The sequence below is a fragment of the Diabrotica undecimpunctata genome, chromosome 9 (genome assembly GCF_040954645.1).
Source record: "Diabrotica undecimpunctata isolate CICGRU chromosome 9, icDiaUnde3, whole genome shotgun sequence".
Classification (NCBI taxonomy): Eukaryota; Metazoa; Arthropoda; class Insecta; order Coleoptera; family Chrysomelidae; genus Diabrotica; species Diabrotica undecimpunctata.
This window is the reverse complement of record NC_092811.1, coordinates 24218650-24240926: the sequence shown is the minus strand read 5'-3', so window position 1 is coordinate 24240926 and position 22277 is coordinate 24218650. Positions and strand designations below refer to the sequence as shown.

Sequence of the window (22277 nt, the reverse complement as noted above, 5' to 3'; positions counted from 1 at the left end):
TCATATTGATTTAAAAAAAAAAACTCTAAAACAACTTACCCGTGTCATTGTGTCATGTACATTAGGCAGAGGTAGTCTAGGCAGGGATCCCTGATAACTGTACAATTTCGGAGTGTTCCATCCGATAAAAGATTTGACTAAAACTAACCATATTCTCGACTTCAAAGAAGGCTTGCTTCCCCTTGCTCTCGATTCGTACATCCATCCTTTGTACATAAACAGTAATTTTAAAATATACCTAATAATATATATCGCCGTTAGCCAAAAAACTAGTGATGTTAGGAAACAGGCTATTATTTGCCAGTGAAGTGTGTCACTGAAAACAAAAAGAAGTTGTTAAAATACATACTAAAAATAGAAACTTTTATTACATATACGAGCCCCTTCCCATATCAGTTGGCCCACCTATGGAATTTGCAATTTAAGTCGATTACCATATGTTTGGGAAAGTATGTAGTATTTATTTTTCATATTTTTCATTTTTTTTTTACTTTCTTTTACTGTACTATAATATGATCTAATTTAATGGTATATCCTAACTTATTTGCTTTAAAATATATATTGTTTCCTGATATTCAGTAAAATCGAATTGTTAAACTGGCTAGCTCATTTATTCTGTTTTAAGTTCAGAGAATTTGACTTTCTCTTTTGTTATTTTTGTGACGCCAATATACACAAAACGTGTAAAGTATCATATTACTGTGACCATTGAATTGTATTGTCGCTATTCAGAAGCGCCCTACAACAGGGTTGATTTATGGGATGCACTTGTCCCATGAACCATCTAATGGTCAGAGAGTTCTTTCTGACCATCTCAAAGACACTTCATCACGAGACAGCGAACGAAGCGCACCCAGTTTTATCGGTTCTCGTTCTATCGAGCCTCGGCGTTCCCGGGCGTGGCGACGTGGTACCAACGATATTCCACTGGCTACAAATACATCAATATTTCAAAAGGTAAGTCTATGTTCTTTGTACAGATAACAATATGAGTTAAAGCCCGTTAATTCTCGTAATTTATTCACAATTATAGTTGCTATTTTCGCTACCTTTATTTACAGTCAAAATATCGCATTTATCTCCATTATTATTTCTAAATTCATTTAACCAACGACCTCTTAGTTTTATACAAAAACATCATAAACAAATTATACTCGGCATGTTTTTATAAGTTATATGGTATTTTTATTAATATGTATTAAAAACATTACCCTTAGGGAGGAATTAGACTGCTCGACCAGAGCGACCGTCCACAATCAACCTACATTACGAGTCTATGAAAATTTACGCGCAGTCAGACTGGTGGACCGTCCATCACTTATAGCGACCGACCGCCATCGTCCAGTTTTGAAATTCAGACTTGTTGGAATTTTTGATCGTTGGTCGATGAATATGGAACATTTCGCATTCATTTATACTCCTCTAAGCAATGACATTCACCATTGACATTTCAAAATTTGTAATTAACCTATAATATTTGGGCTTGCTTATGCGATAATAATTTTGAAATTTAACAGAATGGGGATATAACACAAATAATTCTCCTTGTTGGTGTCTTTTTAAAAAAATGTCAGTAAAATAATATTACAAAAATGTGGTTATGTTGCTACAGCCTCCTGACGTTTTGACGGTCGGTCGATGGAACACGATCGAGTAATGTGAGTTTAAAAATAAAAATAAAAAAGTTGGTTGATCGCCGTCGGACGGTTAGTCGTGGTCGGTCGATCAGTCTGATGCCTACCTTATAGTTTTTTTTATTTATTTTCAAAAATAAAAAAAATTCACTAAACCCTGGCTATGCATTCACTTATGTCAACATACGTTGATTTTTTCATAATTTAGCTACAAAAAATATGTTGCAATTGACGCAAAACTACAGGTTCGGTCGTCACAAATCCTAGAAATGTACGAAAAAGTAAAATAACCGAAGCAGATCCAAAGGCATTAAGACGCATTATAATGAAGAATCGACGAGCAAATTATATGGAGTTAAGCGTTTTATGAAGTAACGTTATTAGAAGATACGTTTCTAGATCAAAATATCACCGAGAGGCCCACAAATTAGGATTTGGTACTGACAAAGTAAGTTATAGTTGAAAAAATTAGTACGAATTGTTTTTAATAAATTTCATTTTATTTTAGGCTAAGGAAAAGCCACCTTTAATATTACAATAAAAGAAAAATAGACTAAGATGGTCAAAAGAGCATAAAGATTGGACTCAGTCGCAATGGGATTCGATATAATAGAGTGGTGAGTCCAGATTTGAAGTGTGTGTTGGAGTCGCGTCATTCGCAGGAAAGATGAAGATTTCCATCCCGACTTTCTGAAGAGAAAAGTCAAATTTCCTGCATCTGTCATGATCTGGGGCAGCATGTCGTCTAAAGGTGTGGGAAAGTTACATTTTATCGATAGGATTGTAAACAAGGACAAATATTTGAATATTTTAGAAGAATCTCTTTTACCGATTATGGAACACCATTTAACATCAGCGGAAGATTTTGTCTTCCAACAGGACGGCGCAAGTTGTCATACCTCAAAAAATAGTTTAAAATGGATTGAAGACCAGGGCATACCATTTCTTAAATGGGTTTCTAACAGTCCCGACTTATCCCCGATAGAGACTTTGTGGCGCGAAATGAAAAAAGCTTTGAGAAAACATCCTAAAGCTCCGTCAACACATTTACGGTAGTATAGTCCAAATTATTACACTTTATAGTTCGGAAGTATGGGACGTCACCAAAGCTAATAGAAACAAACTTATTGACGACAGAAATGGATTATCTGAGACGAAGCTGCGGTAGATCGAAACTGGAGAGAGTTAGAAATGAACAAATAAGAAACGAAATGAAAATGGAATGCAAGAGTACTGGAATGGATCCCTCCTGAAAGAAGAAAGAGAGGACGACCACGGAGAAATTGGCACAACGATATTGATAAAGCAATGGCGGCAAGAGACTTAGAAGGGGCAACTGCATATGACAGAAAAAGATGGAAATCGGGGGCGGAAAAGCGGCGACAGCCGTAATCAATCCGTTGCCTGAGCTTTTATTTTTGCATCTATTGTAGATCTTCCTTCTGTGAATCCACATCGGTACTGTCCCACTGTCTTCTTTGTGATCTTTGATAACCTCCTTTTTATTATTGATGTCAATATTTTATATGCTGTATTTAGTAACGTTATTCCTCTATAATTTTCACAAATTTTTTGGTCTCTCTTTCTATATATTGTTATGATCTGCCCTAACTACCAGTCCCCTGGCATTTTCTCTTCTTTTCATATATTTTTCAATAGTGACAATATTTTTCCTCTTAGCTTCCTTCCTCAGTATTTTATTAGTTCCATATTAATTCCATCTTTACCAGGGGTTTTTCCATTTTTGCTTATCTGTATTACTTTCTCCAATTCCTCTAGTGTTGCACCGTTTTTAGTGCTCCGTTTCCTCCTCGTTATTTATTTCTTCTCTTGTTGTTTTCTCCGTCAACAGCTCTCTGTAGTAATCCCTGCATGCCTGCTTGTATGCTTGATCCTCTATTATCACTGTTCCTTCTTTATTTTTTATTCCATTTGTTTTGCCTTTATATTTTTTGTTTTGTTCTTTAATATTTTTGTAAAAATTTTTCGTATTTCTGTTTGTTCTTTCCTGCACTATTTTCTGCATTTTTTCGTCTACCCATCTTCTTTTATTTTGTCTTATCACTTTCTTAGCATTCTTTCTTAATTTTTCATATTCTCCTCTTTATCTGTTCTTAGCCATTTAATTATGACTTGCAACCTTTTTCCTGTTATTTCTCTACATTCTTGGTTATACCATCAGTTTTTTGTTTTTATCCTGACTTTTACCTACCCGCATATTTTCACCTTCTTCTATTAATTTTTTGATCGTCTGTCATTCTGTGGCATATCTTCTGTGGAAACATATCTTCTGCTTTATATTTCTCTTTTATTTGAACTGTTACTACCTCCTCATATTTTTTCTTACTTCTTCATTACTCATTTGATTGATATTCCACTTTTTATGTTGGTGTTTCTGTTTTGTTTCAATTTTAACTTTTTGTCTTATAGTGGCTGTGGCCATGTAGTGGTCTGAATCTGCATAGGCACCTCTAAATGTTCTTATGTCTTTTATTGACGATTGTTTTCGTTTATTAATCATTATGTGATCAATTTGTCTGTATGTTTTCTGATCTGACGATCTCCATGTTACCTTGTATATTTTAGGGTGTTCAAGTTTTGTTGAGCTTATTAACAAATTTTTGAGGTCTCCTAGTACAAATATGACATCTTCTTTGGGTATTTTTTCTCCTCTTCTTATCTCCTCTTCGACCCTATCATAGATAGATAGATAGAACGTTTATTGCCCACTTTACATAAAGTTTGAAGTCCGTATAAAAAATACAATAAAAGATATAATAATGTAAACTTAAAATTAACTTAACCATATTGGCTAAAGTAATATACATATGTAAGTATTAGCAGAAGAATTAAAATTAAAAATTTAAGATAAAAAAAAATCTCTAACCAAAAAAAAAACAAACCTAAACTGTCACATAAAGAATCTTTGAAATATGGAAGTAACAAAAATGTGCAAATAATTAAGAATATTCCCGAATCAATGACTAAATAAACTAATACATAAAACTTAGTACATTTTAATAGCAATAATACAATGTGATATGTAGATAGTAAATCGACAGTATTCTGACCAAACTGGGTACACGTTATAAAGGTGTATTGAGGTATTCTGTCTTTGAGTAAAAACAATGTTAAAAAATGCTTTCTGATCCTATTTTTAAACAGTGGTGGAGACAGAATTTTTATTTCGTTAGGCAGATAGTTATACAAGTGAATATCAATTGAATTCTTTGTGCTCTTTGATAGTCTGAATCGTTGTGACCTAATTAAATCCCTCGATCTTGTTAGATGATCATGTAATTGGGAGTTAATAGTAAACTTATTTTTATTATCGTGAATTTCCAACAGTGTTGCATACATATAAAGCGAAGGTAGAGGCATAATACCCATGTTCAAAAATAATGGTTTACAATGATCCCTTAAATCCGCTCCAGCAAGTATCCTCACCACCTTCTTTTGTAATTTAAATATTCTGTCGGCATGACCAGAGTTGCATAAAAGAATATTCTTTTTCGTCTGCATTGTTTGTATCTATAGGGGAGTATAAGTTCAACACTGATATATTAAATGGTTTGTTGTTGACTCTTACATAGGTCATCCTTTCGCATATTGGCTTGAAATTTATAATTTTCTCTTTTGAGGGTCCTTAGTATCATGAATCCCACCGTTTTTGTTCTTGCTGTTTTCTTCCTGAATATATCGAAGTCAGCAATAGTCAGTTTATTTCAGCTACTACAACAGGGGTCCAACTAAGTTATAGTAAATTTTCCCTCGTATAATGACTAGGAAATGATACGGTATGCTGTTAATTACCCGTGTCGCCGATAGCTTATGCTCCGATGTCTATTAATATAATTTATGGGGTAACTATGTAAGTTTATACATTGTTAAAATCATGATTTCTGAGTGCTCCTCGTAACATTCGTAATGTATTGACTTGTTTATTACAAGTGCATCTTTATTGTGTATTTGGTGTAGGTTAAATGAAAATTACTTACCATGGAAGAATTTCTAGAAGTCTGTTCGTTAAATTAAAAGGCACTTTAAAACCACCAAAGTGAAGCGCAGTCGCTATACTCATCAATAGAAACAGGTACCTATAGTGTCCTGGATATACACCATTATGAATACTATTCTGAAAAAGATAAAAAGGAAAAATTAATATTTAGCTCATTGAAAAATATGTAGAAAATATATAGGCTTTTCAAAATAGTCAACAATTAATCTATATGATAAAAAATCATGCAAATATTCTCCTTCACTCCCTTCCTATAATTTTTTATCTTTGTCTTTTGTGTTAACTGATCTCTCTTGTCTTATTTATTTCATTTTCAGATATCACGATTTATTTAATTTTAAGTTCTTCTCGGTCAGTTATTTCTCCTATCTTGCCTTGCCTATGCTCCTACTCTTATAGTTTTACCAGGCACAATTTTCCAACATAAACACACCTCCTAATACTATCAAAGAGACTGGCTCTCGAATCAAGATTGTCAGATATATTTCCTAAAATTCCTAAGTTTATATATTATGAAAATGTGGTCTCTCTAGTTTAGTATTCAATTGTTAGTTAATGACACTCTTTGAAAGATAATATAAAAATATTCCTGAAACATATATAAATTAATTAACTAAGTACTTAATATTTTAACGGAGTCTTCGCTAATGCATCAAAGCAACTTCGTATAGTATTACTTATACTTAAAGAAATTTTAGAGTATCGGCAACATTGCAGTCTGGAGTGAATGGACTACCTAAGTCTGACGTCACAATGGACGAGCATATTAAAACCTTTCCAAACATTTCTAATTTGTGTGTATTTGTCCCATAAGACGTTGGAAATATTGATTAGAAAATTAATTTGAAGAAAAAGATGGACATAGAACATTAACCTTATATAACCATTAATATATTAAAGCCTGGAACGACCGATATCGTGTTTGATGATGGCAACACCGCGATTACCAACAATCGCTTATTGTACACTTGTGCCTACTCCTTGAGTAGGCGCAAAAAACAAAGACATAAGTCAGCTGAAAAACAAAGACATTACAATAATAATGGGGGACTTCAATGCCAAAGTAGGAAAAGGTAGACAAGAACACATTGTAGGGAATTTTGGACTTGGACAACGTAATGACAGGGAGACGTTTTGTAGAATTCTGCGTAGAGAACAATCTATATGTAAAGACATTCTTCAACTACTACTATCATAATAGCAGACAACCTTCAAAATCTAATGAACAAGATAGTTGAGTATGGAGAAGAATATGGATTATCAATAAACATCAAGAAAACTAAATTTATGAGGGTATCAAAAACCCAAAATAGTGATGAAAGCCTGACAATTAACTGTAAAACTTTAGAATAACTTGAAAACTACAATTATCTTGGTAAAATAATTAATCACACAAACGATTACTCCAAAGAAATGAAATAGAGAAAGCAAGAACAAACTTCAATAAAATGAGAAAGGTACTTTGTACAAGAGAAATGAAATTATTAGACTTGAGAGTTTGCTTTACGGGATAGAAGCATGGACACTTAAGGCGTCGACTACTAAAAAGTTGGAACCATCCTGAAGATATCATGGACCGAGCATGTAACAAACAACGAAGTTATGAGAAGAGTCAACAAAAGAATAGAAATATTGGAAACCATCAAGACACGAAAGCTGCAATACCTCGGGCATTTTACGCGTAATAAAAGATACAACATACTTCAATTAATTATACAAGGGAAAATCCAGGGCAAGAGAAGTGTAGGAAGGAGAAGAATCTCATGGTCCATAACTTGAGGGAATGGTACGAATGCACATCAATCGAACAACTCAGAGCGGCAGCATCTAAAATCAGAAAAACCATGATGATTGCCAACCTCCGTCGCGAAGATTGTACGTAAAGAAGAAGATAAAAACGTGCATTGTAATATTAGCCATTTTCTAATTTTTATAACTGACGTAAATGGGGCTCACATGTTTTGGTTTATTTCCTTTAATTCGAATAATGACAATGTGCAGATTCATCGAATCTACTGTACCACAGGGGAATGTTTGGCTGAATCGCAAACATACCGAGGTCAACTACTATCTGACCGCCGATGCTCTCAAGACATGGCTGCTTTCGAGCCTATCTTTATCGTTTCAAACATGACGATTGTCCAAAATGCCCGTCGTGTCCCGGAGTTAGTGAAAACTCGGTGTCCTCGTTTCAACTTGCTAGGCAATACTCTAGAAACTGTTCTCGAACAAAAACCTGAGACCTTAGTAGGAGAAATGATTTACCAAAGGCAGCTTGGGACGCAATCAGCATATTTGCCATGGAAGTCCTCCGAAATAACGAAGTTAGAAGAAGAAAATCAGTGACTTCGACAACTTGAAGGAAAAGCAATAGCTAGTTAGTTCCACTCCCCGTGAAGTAATGCCTTATGGCGAATCTGCGGGAGAAACAGAGGCAGGAAAGAGAGGAGGACATACCAAGCAGAACATCTAGTCCTGATATTGTTCTGAAGCTATTTTCTTGTGACAATTTAAAGTAATTATAAGTACTATTTAAATGGGAAATTTCCGAAGTGGAAATTGAAACGTCAATAAACGTACTTTAACCTTTAATTGTGGCTTATTCCCATGTAAATAGTAATTATCTAGTCCTGATGATACGTAAAAGTATTTTTCTATCTCTAAACTTTTGTGAGGTACGATGAAGGGATGCATTCAATATTTCGCACAGAAAATCCGCCAAGATATATTAAAAAAAACAACAACTAATAGTAATTAAAAATAGTTCAAGGAATTGCAGTGACCTTTCAATAATATGCCTAATGATTGACTGAATCATTATGACGCTTGTTTACGGAGATGGTACGTAAAGAAGAGGATAAAAACGTGCATCGTAATATTAGCCATTTTCTAATTCTTATAACTGACGTAAATTAGGCTCACAAGTTTTGGTTTATTTCCTTTAATACGAATAATAACAATGTGCAGATCCAGCGAATCTACTGTACCACAGGGGAATGTTTGGCTGAATCGCAAACATACCGAGGTCAACTACTATCTGACCGCAGATGCTCTCAAGACATGGCTGCTTTCGAGCCTATCTTTATCGTTTCAAACATGACGATTGTCCAAAATGCCCGTCGTGTCCCGGAGTTAGTGAAAACTCGGTGTCCTCGTTTCAACTTGCTAGGCAATACTCTAGAAACTGTTCTCAAACAAAAACCTAAGACCTTAGTAGGAGAAATGATTTACCAAAGGCAGCTTGGGACGCAATCAGCATATTTGCCATGGAAGTCCTCCGAAATAACGAAGTTCGAAGAAGAAAATCAGTGACTTCAACAACTTGAAGGAAAAGCAATAGCTAGTTAGTTTCACTCCCCGTGAAGTAATGCATTATGGCGATTCTGCGGTAGAAACAGGCAGAAAAGAGAGGAGGACATACCAAGCAGAACATCTAGTCCTGATATTGTTCTGAAGCTATTTTCTTGTGGCAATTTAAAGTAATTACTATTTAAATGGGAAATTTCCGAAGTGGAAATTGAAACGTCAATAAACGTACTTTAACCTTTAATTGTGGCTTATTCCCATTTAAATAGTAATTATCTATTCCTGATGATACGTAAAAGTATTTTTCTATCTCTAAACATTTTGAGGTACGATAGAAAAGAGAGGAGGACATACCAAGCAGAACATCTAGTCCTGATATTGTTCTGAAGCTATTTTCTTGTGGCAATTTAAAGTAATTACTATTTAAATGGGAAATTTCCGAAGTGGAAATTGAAACGTCAATAAACGTACTTTAACCTTTAATTGTGGCTTATGCCCATTTAAATAGTAATCTAGTCCTGATGATACGTAAAAGTATTTTTCTATCTCTAAACTTTTTGAGGTACGATGAAGGGATGCATTCAATATTTCGCACACAAAATCCGCTAGATATATTAAAGATATATTAAAAAAACAACAACTAATAGTAATTCAAATAGTTCAAGGAATTCCAGTGACCTTTATTAATATGCCTAATGATTGACTGAATCATTATGACGCTTGTTTACGTCCCTATGCACATACAAATTAATAAATCAATACCGTTTCTAAAGTTCGCATTTTTTTATACGAACTAATACAGTACTTTTAGTAACCGTAAGTTTGCCATAAGTTTAAAAATTCTTTGAGGAACAAAAAACCTTTTATAACAACAATTTTCTAATACAAGTGATTCTAGGAAGATATAAAATGATACGTAGATAGCTTATTTGATGTATACTATCAAGATTTTAATTAAAAACAAGTTTATTGGCATATATTACACAATGTATTATAATAGCGATACAATTCAGAATTGAATGTTCAAAAACAATATTGGGAAAACCGACTATTCGTATATTATATCAATATTTTACAACAAAAACATTCGCAGATATTACAGGACATGTAGAAATAGGAAACCACACCAGTATCTTCAAATGAATAAAAAATAATGCATTATTATAGTGAAAGGCCGTACTGCCGAGTTGCTGTCAATGTAAATACAATTGATGTAAATCTAGTACTTCAGTCTTCAGAGATGCCACTGAATCTCTAAAAATCATACGAACAAGCTGAATTTTGCTGAGAATGTTAATTTTGAGACCCTAAAAAATATTCAAAAGAGTTTACCACTCCTACCCCTGGTGGCGGCATGCCAAAAGGACATCAAACGTATAGTACCCAACGACTTAACGTAGAACGTGTGAGGTGTCGCTGGAAAGGATATGACGTATAGAATATAAAGACATAATAAAATCAATCATGGTGGTATAGTCAAAAGAACATTATACTTGTAGTATCTAAAAGGCTTAACGTACAGAGACGTACGAGGTATCAAATGAAAGGAGGTTAGATTTAGATGAATTTTTAATCGGAAAAACAAACATGGTAACATTAACAAAAGGGCATTGCATCGTATCTCCGCTATTATTGATCCGATTTTGACGTTTAAGGTGTCATGCAACCACGTATGCCGTTGTGGCAACGTCCACTGATAGACATGTGTCAAGTGTACTACGCCAACCTTAGACATGGACCTCCAGCAACTTAATTGTCGATTTTGTGAAGGCAAGAGGCACTGTATGTACCGTGTGGCATGTGAAATACATGGCAATTCTCATCCTGCGTGCTGCTGCTCGGAGATTGTATGATAGGATGCCAAAGCGGCCTTATACATACCATTGCACATAATGCAAAAGCCGTTAGAGACTATTTAGCGTAAATTTTTGCTGAACGTGTCATTAAAATACCACATACGGTACAATAAAATGGCCCCCTCGTTCACCCGACTTAGCTCTTCTAGATTTTTATTTTTGGGGGATGCTAGAAACGAAGCTGTACAGGCATGAGTTCAGCGAGCCACAACTCGGAGGCTAGGAACTGAAGGAAAAGATAATCCAACTTAGGCAAACCATATCGGCAGATGAACTCAACGCCGTGAGAAATGCGTTGTATAATAGATTTGGTTACTGTTCGTTACAATTTAGTGGTCTGTTAAACATTTAATTAACTAAGAATTTGGTTTAGAATTTCTAATTGTTTGGAATTATTTTTAATTTAAACAGTAGTGTTGGAATTATTTTTTATTTAATTTCATTTTTATAGAACAAATTTTATACTTTTATACTAATTTTATCTTTTTTTATTTCATTTTTATAGAACTAATTTTTATTTTCACACCTACTACCTCCAAAAAATCTAAATGAAAATATGGATTTAAAGATATTATTTGGAAAATACTAAATATCTTATTTTTAAATAAAACAAGTAATTTTTTCGTCCAGTTTAAATTTAATATAATACACCTGTTCCTTCCTAATTCTTTACTAGTACTGTCTTTATATACTATGCTTTATGAAAGACCAACCCACTAACCCATGCAATACGCATGGCATACCAAACTAGTTCTGTTCTGGTGTTCTGCTCATTACCACAGTATTAAAATCAAAGTATCGTTACTTTGACGACGCGACGTTGCCAAATAATTTTGTATAAAGCTTTTTTATTGTGGCGTCATAATGCAGTTTATTATTTTTATTGGGAACAAGGCACAATGTGACTTTAAAATAAGCTTATTTTGATGTTTAGATTTCCAATTCGGAAATCGTGCTTAAAATACGAAACATTAATAAATTTTATTTATATAAAACGATATCCGAAGTGGAAATCAAAATGTTATATTATACTTATTGTAAAGTAAAATTGTGGCATATTCCCAATAAAAACAGTAAGCTGCCATTTAAATCAATTCGCCCAAATTTGATTATCTTAGAACAATTTTACTAGTAATGATACAATTGTTATTAACCATAGCAGCAGAAAGTTAGTTTATTTTATAAATAAAAGTAAAACTTACATAAAATTGATGGTAGAGTAGAATCAATAACTTGTAGTCAGACTTAAGTCCTTTATACTTAATTGAAAACATTACACTGAACGAAAATTAAACGCCAGGACACCTTATTTTTTTCTATCTAAAAAAAAGTGGCTAACAATCGTTAGTTTTCCCACGAAACAATTACAAAATGGTAGCAACGTAGTCGACAATAATTAGTTTTTAATTAGCTTGTACAAGTGAACTTGTAATTATATCACGGTAACAAGGTAACGAAATGGAGTAGGTATATGTATCCTTAACATAACACTTTTTGGGTGAAACAAACGTTAATATTTCAACTATGTCAAAGTAATTCTTTGATTTCCCTTCGAAAAACACCGAAAGTGCCGCCTATGAGAGGGAGAAAACTGATAAAAGAAGAAACAATAGTTCCAACCAACATTTTTGGCAACCATGATTTATAAGCGTTACTATAATATAACTTATGCATCAAATCTATGAGAATTTATGTTATAAAATTCTAATTTTCAATTCGTTTCATCTAATATATTTTTAATTATTGATAGCTTTACAATTTTCTTTCGCTACTGGTTGATACATACCTGGAATCTCGCTAACCGCTTCTTCCACGATCGTACACCGGATTCCCAAACCAGATGAAGAACTTCACGATCGAAGTTAACATCTAAACCCTCGTGAGTTATGGCAAACGAGAAGGCCACAGCCGAGTGGGCTTCCGCCATGTTGGTTCACCTGAAACAAGAATACAATTTGAATGAGCGTATACGTTACAAAATTATAGAAATAATACGAGTGTAAGGTATTAACAGTCAAACTATAAAGCGTATAGTTCAGAGAAATAAGTTTTTTGTCGTGACACTGACCCAATCCGGAGACATATAATAGTTATTAACAAATAAGGGTCAAAAATGACATTTTTTTCGTTTAAACGAGAAGGGCAATAAAAAGAAGAAGGGGCAACATAGATATTACCCGTACCTCCCCTGAAGAAGTCAGACAGTTGATCAAGCGTACTAACGCTAAAAAAGCTCCAGGACCAGACCATATTACGAATAGAGCTCTGAAGAATCTGCCAGCAAAAGCAATAGTATACATAACAAATTTAATCAACCACATCGAAAATGTCGATGTGCCAGGCCGATAAGCTTATTACCAGCAGTAAGCAGAATTGCAGAGCGGGTCATACTAGCTAGACTAAAACAAGAATCAAAAGAAATCGGAGCCCGAAGCACAGTTCGGATTCAGATCCGAACAGTCATGTGAACTTCAGGTACTGCATCTAGCAGAATATATGGCAAAAGGGTTCAACGAAAAGAAATATACAGCAGCCGCCTTTCTAGGTCACGTGCCGACAAACGTGGGCTTGATCGCCAGACCCTTCGGGTGCTTAGCCGACCAGGAGAACAAAAATTATTTTGCCAATTCGCCAGCTGAGTGACCGAGCACACACAATCCGGGCAGGGAGTCACCGACTTAGGTCAATGACTCGCTGTCCGGAAGACACATTTTGGGACACAAGTCCAAAGTCATGTAAAAATTAACTTCAGTCATTCATAGGGAGGAAAACTTTTCTAGCTACCCCTAAAATCAGGTGGCTCAACCACATAATCCCATTACCCCGGGCATTCAACGTAACTTTCAGTACAAAGCCTCCTCATTCGTTATGTCCTGCGATGGGAAGGGGTGGTTGGTTATAGCTTGGGGGGTCAGATAGGTACCAATCTTCGGGCATGTGGGTCCCACTGTTCCATTGGAAGACACATGTCACTCGGAGCTGGGGTTCTACACAAATTGTTCTGTGTGTGTGCTACACGTAAAAATAGGATCTTCTTCTTAACGTGCCCCATCCCTAAGGACATTGGCGATCATCATGGCCCATTTGATTCTATCTGCAGCCGTTCTGAGAAGTTCTATTGACGTTTTCCTACTCCATTGTCTCAGATTCTTCAGCCAGGACGTGCGTCTTCTCCCCGGTCCTCTTTTGCCTTCCACCAAAATAGGATAATTAAATATATTATTTAGAGTATACACCTTTTAGTAGATGGCCAAAGGTTTAAAATGTCAGGTTTTGAATTTTGGTCCGATCATTTGTTAATTCGGAAATTGCAAAATAATGCTAAAATTTCGAAAATCAAATATTCGCTATAACTGCAAAAATGAACCTAGGGCTTGCATAAAAAGTTGAGTCAAGTAGTCCTTATATGCACAAAAAATTCCCAAATGATTCGTCAATTAAATTAAATTTTATTCAATTTGTTTATCACACACAACTTTTTTTGCAATTTTATTGCTCAGAAAATAATAATGATACCAATGTTATCTAGAAGAGCTAGAATAGCTCTTGGAAGCAATAGTTAAGAAGGAAAAAACTCGCGAACAAAAATGTGATCACTAATCAGCTTTAAATACAGTGGAAGCCAAATCTGAAGAAGCAGCGCACAAACCGGATTTCGTTTACTTAAAAGTCGTCACGCCCACTTACACTTTAAACCTTATTCTGGCTTACTGTCAATAGCGTAACTACTTGTCATTAGCGATTGTACATGAACAGATGTATTTGTTTGTTTCTTGTGTCTGTATTTGCAAATTGACTGGTGATTTGGATAATGTCTGCCATCGTGGAAAATAAAAAGAGTAGATCCGTGATATCAGGACAAAATCGTGAAATAATATTTAATGTATTTAAATATTTTGATGTATGACAATAGCAAAAGATCCGCTCAGATGTAAGTTAGTGGTTGAGAACAACCCCATAGAACAGGTGATGCAATTCAGATAACTGGGCATAGATATATCAAGCAGACAGGACCCAGTAAAGGACCTACGAGTCAGATCAACAAAGCATCCGCATTGCCGAGATGTCTGCGGGAGATAGTCTGGTCAAATCCGTATATGCGCACGAAGTGCGCGAAGATACCAACAAAACCAAACAGTTGCTAAGGGTTGCCGAAATGAAAACCCTAAGAACAATAGTGGACAAAACAAGAGGAGACAGAGTGAGAAATACATACGTCAGAGAGCAGAGCAAAATTCAAGATATTGTAAGATGGGGAAGGCAGCGTAAGAGGATGTGGTACAATCATGTAAGATGAATTGATGAGAATAGACTCCCAAACATTGCCCTAGAAAACAACCCGCCCGGTTCAAGACCTCCCGGAAGACCATCTAAAAGATGGAGGGATAGTTGGCAATCTACCTCCCAGGAAATTAACCAGAGGCAGCTTCAGAATTAAACAGATCGAAAGATCTCCAAGAAGTAGAAGAAGAGAGAAGAAATGTTTGATAAAACAAAAAAAGAAGAGGTTACTTTAGAAGATATCAAACGGCAAAATTTACAAGCAACATGTAAAAATATTATGTAGTTTATTTATAACGAAACGTATTTTTCAATATTCTTATATATTGAATATGTTTACATCAAGTTTTTTTTAAATTTTCTATGTATATAAAAACCAGATTACTAAAAAATGTACAAAAAAATAACAATTTTGTAAAATAATAATAAGAAATTTTTGGTTCTTTTTTATTTTTTATTATTAATTAGAATCTACAAAACCTGTTTAAGATCATGACCTATCTTATCTATCTGATCTATCTGATCTATCATGACCTACGCCACAGAAACACAATCAGAAATAACCACTACTAAGCAACTACTAAGAACAACAGAAATGAAGGTCTTAAGAGCAATTACTGACAAAACACTTAGAAATAGATAGATAGAGTGAGAAGCAATGTTATCAGGACATTGTGTAACACCCAAGACTTGGTAAAATGGTCTAGAGTCAGAAAAAGAGCATGGCGAGACCAAGTTGATAGAATAAGTGATAATACGCTTGCAAAGATTGCAAAAAAACTGAACACTACCAGACCACCTGGAAGATCCCCAAAAGCTCGTAATAAAAGTTGAACCTCGGAATTCCAACTTAAGCTATAATTAAAAAAAAAAGACACTGTAAAATAAGAAGACGAAGATCTTTCTAAAACCCTTTGTTAAAAGGATAGCCTGATGGCATTCGAAAGAAATGAGAGACACACTAAGTTTAACTTTAACAAGGAAAGAAAATAAAAAAAATCCGCCTAGAATGGATTGGAGGTGGAATGGAATGAGAAGGATATCCAACTGGGCCACATGCAGAGGAATACCTGGTAAAAAGTTATTACACGACGTTGATGAAGACGTGGTAGCCATGAGTATCGAGGACCGGAAAACACAATGCAGAGACAAAGAAAAAAGGAAAAAAATCGACGACAGTAACAAAAACTCACTACAAAATATAAAGGACGAAGAGGACAATTATCAAAATGTATATCAAAATTGTTTTATTTTTCCTAAAAACCTTTCGGAGTCCAATAAATGCCAAGAGACCGGAACTGAATACGAACAAAGAAATGTAGATCGTTTCTAATTGTTTTCGACTTAAAAAACAAATTAATAACACATAAAAATTAAAAACCAAACCTCAATGAATTTAAAATTATTATAATTACTGGAAAATTTACAGTATGTTTCGAATTTTTAACAAACAATCCTAATAACCATCGAAGCAAGCCTATAAGTAATTTTATACTCATCTAAATGTAAAACTTTCGAATGTAGTAACATGTACCACTTTCTAATCGTATATACGCCTTGTGTTGTTCTTTGGTTATTGATGTTTTTTGAAACTGAGGTCATTAAGACGAAATTTATTCAGTTGTCTAGTTTTCGGCAAAGTTACAATAAAAATCAATTCGGCGACAAGAGAAAGGTGAATCAATTAAAAAAAAAATAAAAATGTTCTTATGAATATGTTCGTTAAAAATAATGAGCAGCATCACTTGAATACGAACAAAAGCAGAAATATTTGATTTAAAGCAGACGTTTTGTGCCTGTTTAGCTTCCTTAAGCTAAACCTAGCTCACCTCAAGTATAATATACAGCAAAATATTAATACATACCATATGAAGGCATTGTGAAAAATTATGTACATCTCTAAAACAAATGAAATGACATATACATACATATACAGGATGAGTTTTTAGTGCGACATCGGTCAATAATTCCATTGTGGTACAAGATATCCAAAAAAACTTATTTAGAAAAAATGTACGCAATGATCTTCTCCATACTTGGAAAATAGGTGGAATTCTACAGGGTGATTAATAACTACGTGGTATACTTAGCAAACAATTTTTTAAATGGGGCCCCCTTTATATTTTTTCATATTTATATTATTCTCATAATTCTTGTTCTTATAGTATTAGGTTTAGCATTACTAGACAACTAGTTTAACAAGTTATGAGCATTTTTATTTCGAAATCCCTATGAAATCAACACCATGTATATAAAGAAGTAATGTATAAAAAATTATTTATTTTATACAATAAGGCAAACAATATATTGTAGTTTTTAAATTAAGTTTAATTGAAATCATTGACTAAAATTTGTATAGAGGGTGAACTACAAAACAAAATTACGATTTTCTCAATTTTTTTAAATGGATCACCCTGTATTTGATTTTTTAGAAATATTTTATTTATGGTACTCTTTCATTTTTATATAGCATTTCCTATACCTCAACTCATTATTTTGCGAGATATTTTTAAGAAAGGCGCATCCACATTATGCCATGCCTTGCCGATCGGTATTGCCGATCGGCAAAGCCGCATGTAGTACGGACGCAATTGCGGCTTGGGTTCGGGGCCGAAAGCCGAACCGATTCCAAACCCGATTGATGGCGGTCTCGATGAAAGAGAACCGTACCGATCAGTGTAGTGTGTACGTTTGTATGTAGGCAATCCTCGTCGGCATTCAGTGAGGGATCAGTGCAATTGATCACGAAGACATCTCGTGGCCTGTCGATTCACAATAATTGCGTGCTTTATTGTTATTCGGGAAATGGAGTGGAATGAAGAAAATACACAAAACCTACTTGAAATGTATCATGAGCGCCCCGTTCTGTGGAACAGCCGATTGGCAGATTATAAAGACCGGAACAAACGTCGCGATGCATTGTTGGAAATAAGCGTATCTTTTGGAGTGGAGAAAGAAGAAATCGAAAAAAAGATTAGATATCTCTTAAGTCACTTTGCACGGGAAGTAAAAAAAAGAGAAAGATTCAGAAAGAATCATATCATCCTCTTCTGAACTCATTATTGACACGCAACACTGTACAACTGCTACGTACACACTACAAATATTGTGTGGACACCAGCGACACCAATCGGTTTTGCCGATCGGCAAGGTATGGCATAATGTGGATGCGCCTTTAGTTTTCTTCAAATTTCGGGAATACATTCAATTTTTATAAGTAGAAATAAGTATTGAGTGATAATATAACAAAATTATTTTTATTCAATAAGTAGCTAACAAAAAATATAAACCATAATAATATGTAATGAATGTAACAATTTATGTGATATTAACCCGGCAACTGTGTTGTGGGGTGAAAATCACCCACGTCGTTCATTAGCGCTTGTTAAAATAGTGGCAACATCGCCAGATTCATCTGGCGCCACGAGTACCTTCCCATAATATAACAGATCTTGTATTTCATCATAAATTTCAGTATATAAATAAGATTTGAACGAGTGGTGTCGCGTTCTTTGGACTTTTGGGTAATTTTAACCCCACCACACAGTTGAAGTGCAGTAATATTTAGTTTTTGGGTAATTTTAACCTCACAACACCGGTTAATTATTAACAGGTAAGTTCTTATACCAGCACAATTTATTTTTATTTTTTTTTTAACAGAAACATAATTTAGTTGGTAGGAATATTGAAAATTGATTAGATATTCTTAATTTCAGACATATAAAAATATGTGTAGTTGGGAGAAAGAACAAGAAGCTCTCTTGAAGCTTTGGCAGGATGAATTAACTGGATCAGAGTTAGGATCAGAAAACGAATCTGAAAATGAAAGTCAGCAGGTTAGCCATCGTCCCAGTAAGGATGTTTTAAAAAACCAACTTCAGTGGAAAATTGTAGCCTGGAAGTTCTAATTAGGAAAATCAATCATCGTCGGAAGATTCTTCTCAAGACAACAATAAGTTTGAAGATAATAAAGTACGACAATCAAGTTTTTTATCGGACGGGATGGGAAAACAAAATGGGCAAAGAACTGTTTTAATAAATCGGTTAGAACACGACAAGAAAATTTAATAACTTTACTTCCCGGTGTTCGAAATAATGCAAAACATTGCAAGTCGCCCATTTCTTGCTGGGAATTATTCATGGATAATATTATTGTAGAAGATATTGTCCAATGCACTAATAAAAAAATCAGTTTAGTCGCTCAGAATTATAATGATTAACATAAATATATCACCAAGTCTACGGACGCAGAAGAAATTCGTGCAGTTTTCGGATTATTATATCTATCATTATTATTATATCATTAGACGAGCTTCAAGGCGGAATTAAGATTAACGGAATCAGCATAGACAACATCAGATATGCTGATGATACCGTCTTAATAGCAAGCAACGCACAAGAACTACAAAATATAATAAACGCGGTAGTTCACCACAGCGAAATGTTCGGTTTACATCTAAACGTTTCCAAAACTAAAACTTTAGTATTTTCAAAGACACCAATAAACGTACAGGTGTATGCCAAGGGTCAAATAATAGAACAGGTAAATTCCATAAAATATTTGGGAACAAATATCAATAGTCAGTGTAATCCAAAAAAAGAAATCCTATCAAGAATCGAACAAGCAAGGAAAACATTCATGAGTATGAAAACATTTTTTATAAGATCAGACCCGTTTTTTCTGTCTTACTGTATGGCTGTGAAAGTTGGACAACGGACTCTGAAATAGAAAAAAGAATAGATGCCTTTGAGATGTATATATACAGACGAATGTTGAGGATTCCATGGGTACAAAGAGTTACTAATGTTGAGGTACTTCGTCGCATGTGTAAACAAAAAGAGTTACTAAGAATAATCAAAGAGAGGAAAATGCAATTTCCAACCTTCGAAAGGAGACGGCGCAATGAGAAGAAGAAGAATATCTATCAGGCGTTTATAAAGCCAATAGGTTAAATCTGGAGGATCTGTGGGCTACAGATGGAACAGGAATTGACATTTTCAGGCTAACAATGGCCCTGTAAAGATTTATATTACTTTTAAAGTGCCTACGATTCGATAATATCGAAAATAAAGAAGAACGAAAAAGAGTAGATAAACTGGCAGCTATACGAGCTGTTTTTGATCGATTTGTATCCAATTGTCAACAATATTTTATTCCTAGTCGATACTTGACGATCGATGAAAAATTAGAATATTTTCGGGGACGTTGTTCCTTTCGGCAATATATCCCCAATAAGCCGTCCAAATATGGCATTAAAATATTTGCCTTGGTGGATGCCAAAACATTCTACATTTTAAATTTAGAGGTATATATTAGCTCACAGCCTGGAGGACCTTTTCAATTTAGTAAGACCGTTTGATGTAGTAAACAGGCTTGTAAATCCAATGTGGTACTAACGGCAACATTACATTCGATAACTGGTTTACCAGCATACCGCTAATGGAACATTTGCTTAATGAATATATGTTGGAACTATTCGTAAAAACAAGAGGGAAATACCGACAATCTTTTTGAATTCCAAAAACAGAGCTGAAAACCACGCAATTTTCGGATTTAAAAAAGACATTTATTTGGTGTCCTTTGTCCCGTGGAAAAATAAAATAGTGTTAGACATAATGAACTAGGGGAGGAGGAGATAGAATTAGTGTGTGGGTGTTATCAAAATAAATTCACATTCTCAACAGATTTTTTCGAAAATTATTTTGCAGGCTTACCACTTTTTATGTATTGTTACGATAAATTCTGACCCAAAACCGTAAACATATTTATTACTAATATTCTCATTCATTCATTCACGTATTTTCTAAGTAATACCTACCTGACACACGATGGGTCCCCTCCGCTATAAAAACAACAATCGAACTTTCTGGAGACGAGCCGATGTAAAAATACCAGTTTTGAGACCATTCGCCGCTCTGTCTAGTCGAGAAGGCCATCGACTTTTCTAGTCTAACGGTATTGGGTATATAACAGGACCTTTTTGGAGAAAACGGACAGTCAGAAAAGAAGATCGCGACGCGTTTCAAATGTAACGTCCGATAGATAAATTAAGTAATTATTAGTCAAATAAATTGTTGTACAGTGGTTTAATAAATTCATATAAATTATCTTGTTTTAGTAAATTAAAATAAGAACAATAAATTAGAATTAATAAAAACATAACAGTATTTAAAAGAAAAAATGGAGATATATATATATATATATATATATATATATATATATATATATATATATATATATATATATAGCTTGGGAACACTGTTGGTGGATGTCCATTGGGAACAGATAGTCTTGAAAAAAGCAGAAAGATGAAAGTACGGTTATAAAGCTGATAAAGACAAAGGCATTATCGTCTTAAAATGGGTTGACAACAAAGTTGTATTGTTAGGAAGTACATTGCACGGAATAGAACCGGTAGATGCAGTAAAAATCTAAAAATGTACAGTATAATTTTAAAAACAAATATATATGTTGCATGCCCCTCCATTGTAAAGCAGTACAATAAACATATGGGAGGCGTAGATACAGCTAATGCATTAATGGGTTTTTACAAATCTCCACACAAAGCTAAAAGATGATCCTTTGCAATTTTTGCCTATATTGTTGACATATGTGTGACGAATGCTTGGTTGTTGTACAGAATAGACTGTTAAGCTTTGAACATAAAACTCATGCCCCTGAAGAAATTTAGATTGGACATTGCAAAAGCATTATGTCTAGTAGAAAAAGGTTCCATAAGAGGAAGACCAAGTTTGTGCCAAGGAGGTTTTAATGGAGCAAAAAAAGGTGATTTTTGGAATTTGTTTAAAAAAATTGTTTAAAAATTTCGCCCGATGCTCTTCAGATTTGTTTAATGGTGACATTTTTGAACAAGAATCCACAAAGAAACCGAATCAGAAAAATTGTTCCTACGAGAGCGGTCTCACAACATGGACTAAGGTATAATACCTAATCAATTTTTACTAAAACGTTTATTTTTGATATAAAAACAAATTTTATTGTAACAATCCAATACAAACAATTCCAAATTTAATATCGATTTGCTTATCTCTAACTTCAGTCAATGAACTGAAAACCTGTTTTTTTAGGAGTTGTTTATCCTACGCTTACTCATAATTTTAAGAACAGTTAATGAGGTAGCATCTGTAAAAAACTATTTTTTGACTCTTATATTTTCGTTT

The 22277-nt window shown here is 34.3% G+C and overlaps 1 protein-coding gene across 3 annotated transcripts in view; it reads right to left on the bottom strand.

The window, feature by feature from the left end:
• whd (carnitine O-palmitoyltransferase whd) overlaps positions 1-22277 on the bottom strand; it is a 100489-nt gene that overhangs the window by 50897 nt on the left and 27315 nt on the right. For all 3 annotated transcript variants that reach the window (XM_072542950.1, XM_072542948.1, XM_072542949.1), the window contains exons 2-4: positions 12601-12751; positions 5633-5769; positions 40-316 (exon numbers count right to left, since the gene is read on the bottom strand). In XM_072542950.1, the coding sequence (XP_072399051.1) occupies positions 40-316; positions 5633-5769; positions 12601-12741 (555 nt within the window). In that variant the 5' untranslated portion in view covers positions 12742-12751. The remainder of the gene's footprint in view (positions 1-39; positions 317-5632; positions 5770-12600; positions 12752-22277) is intronic.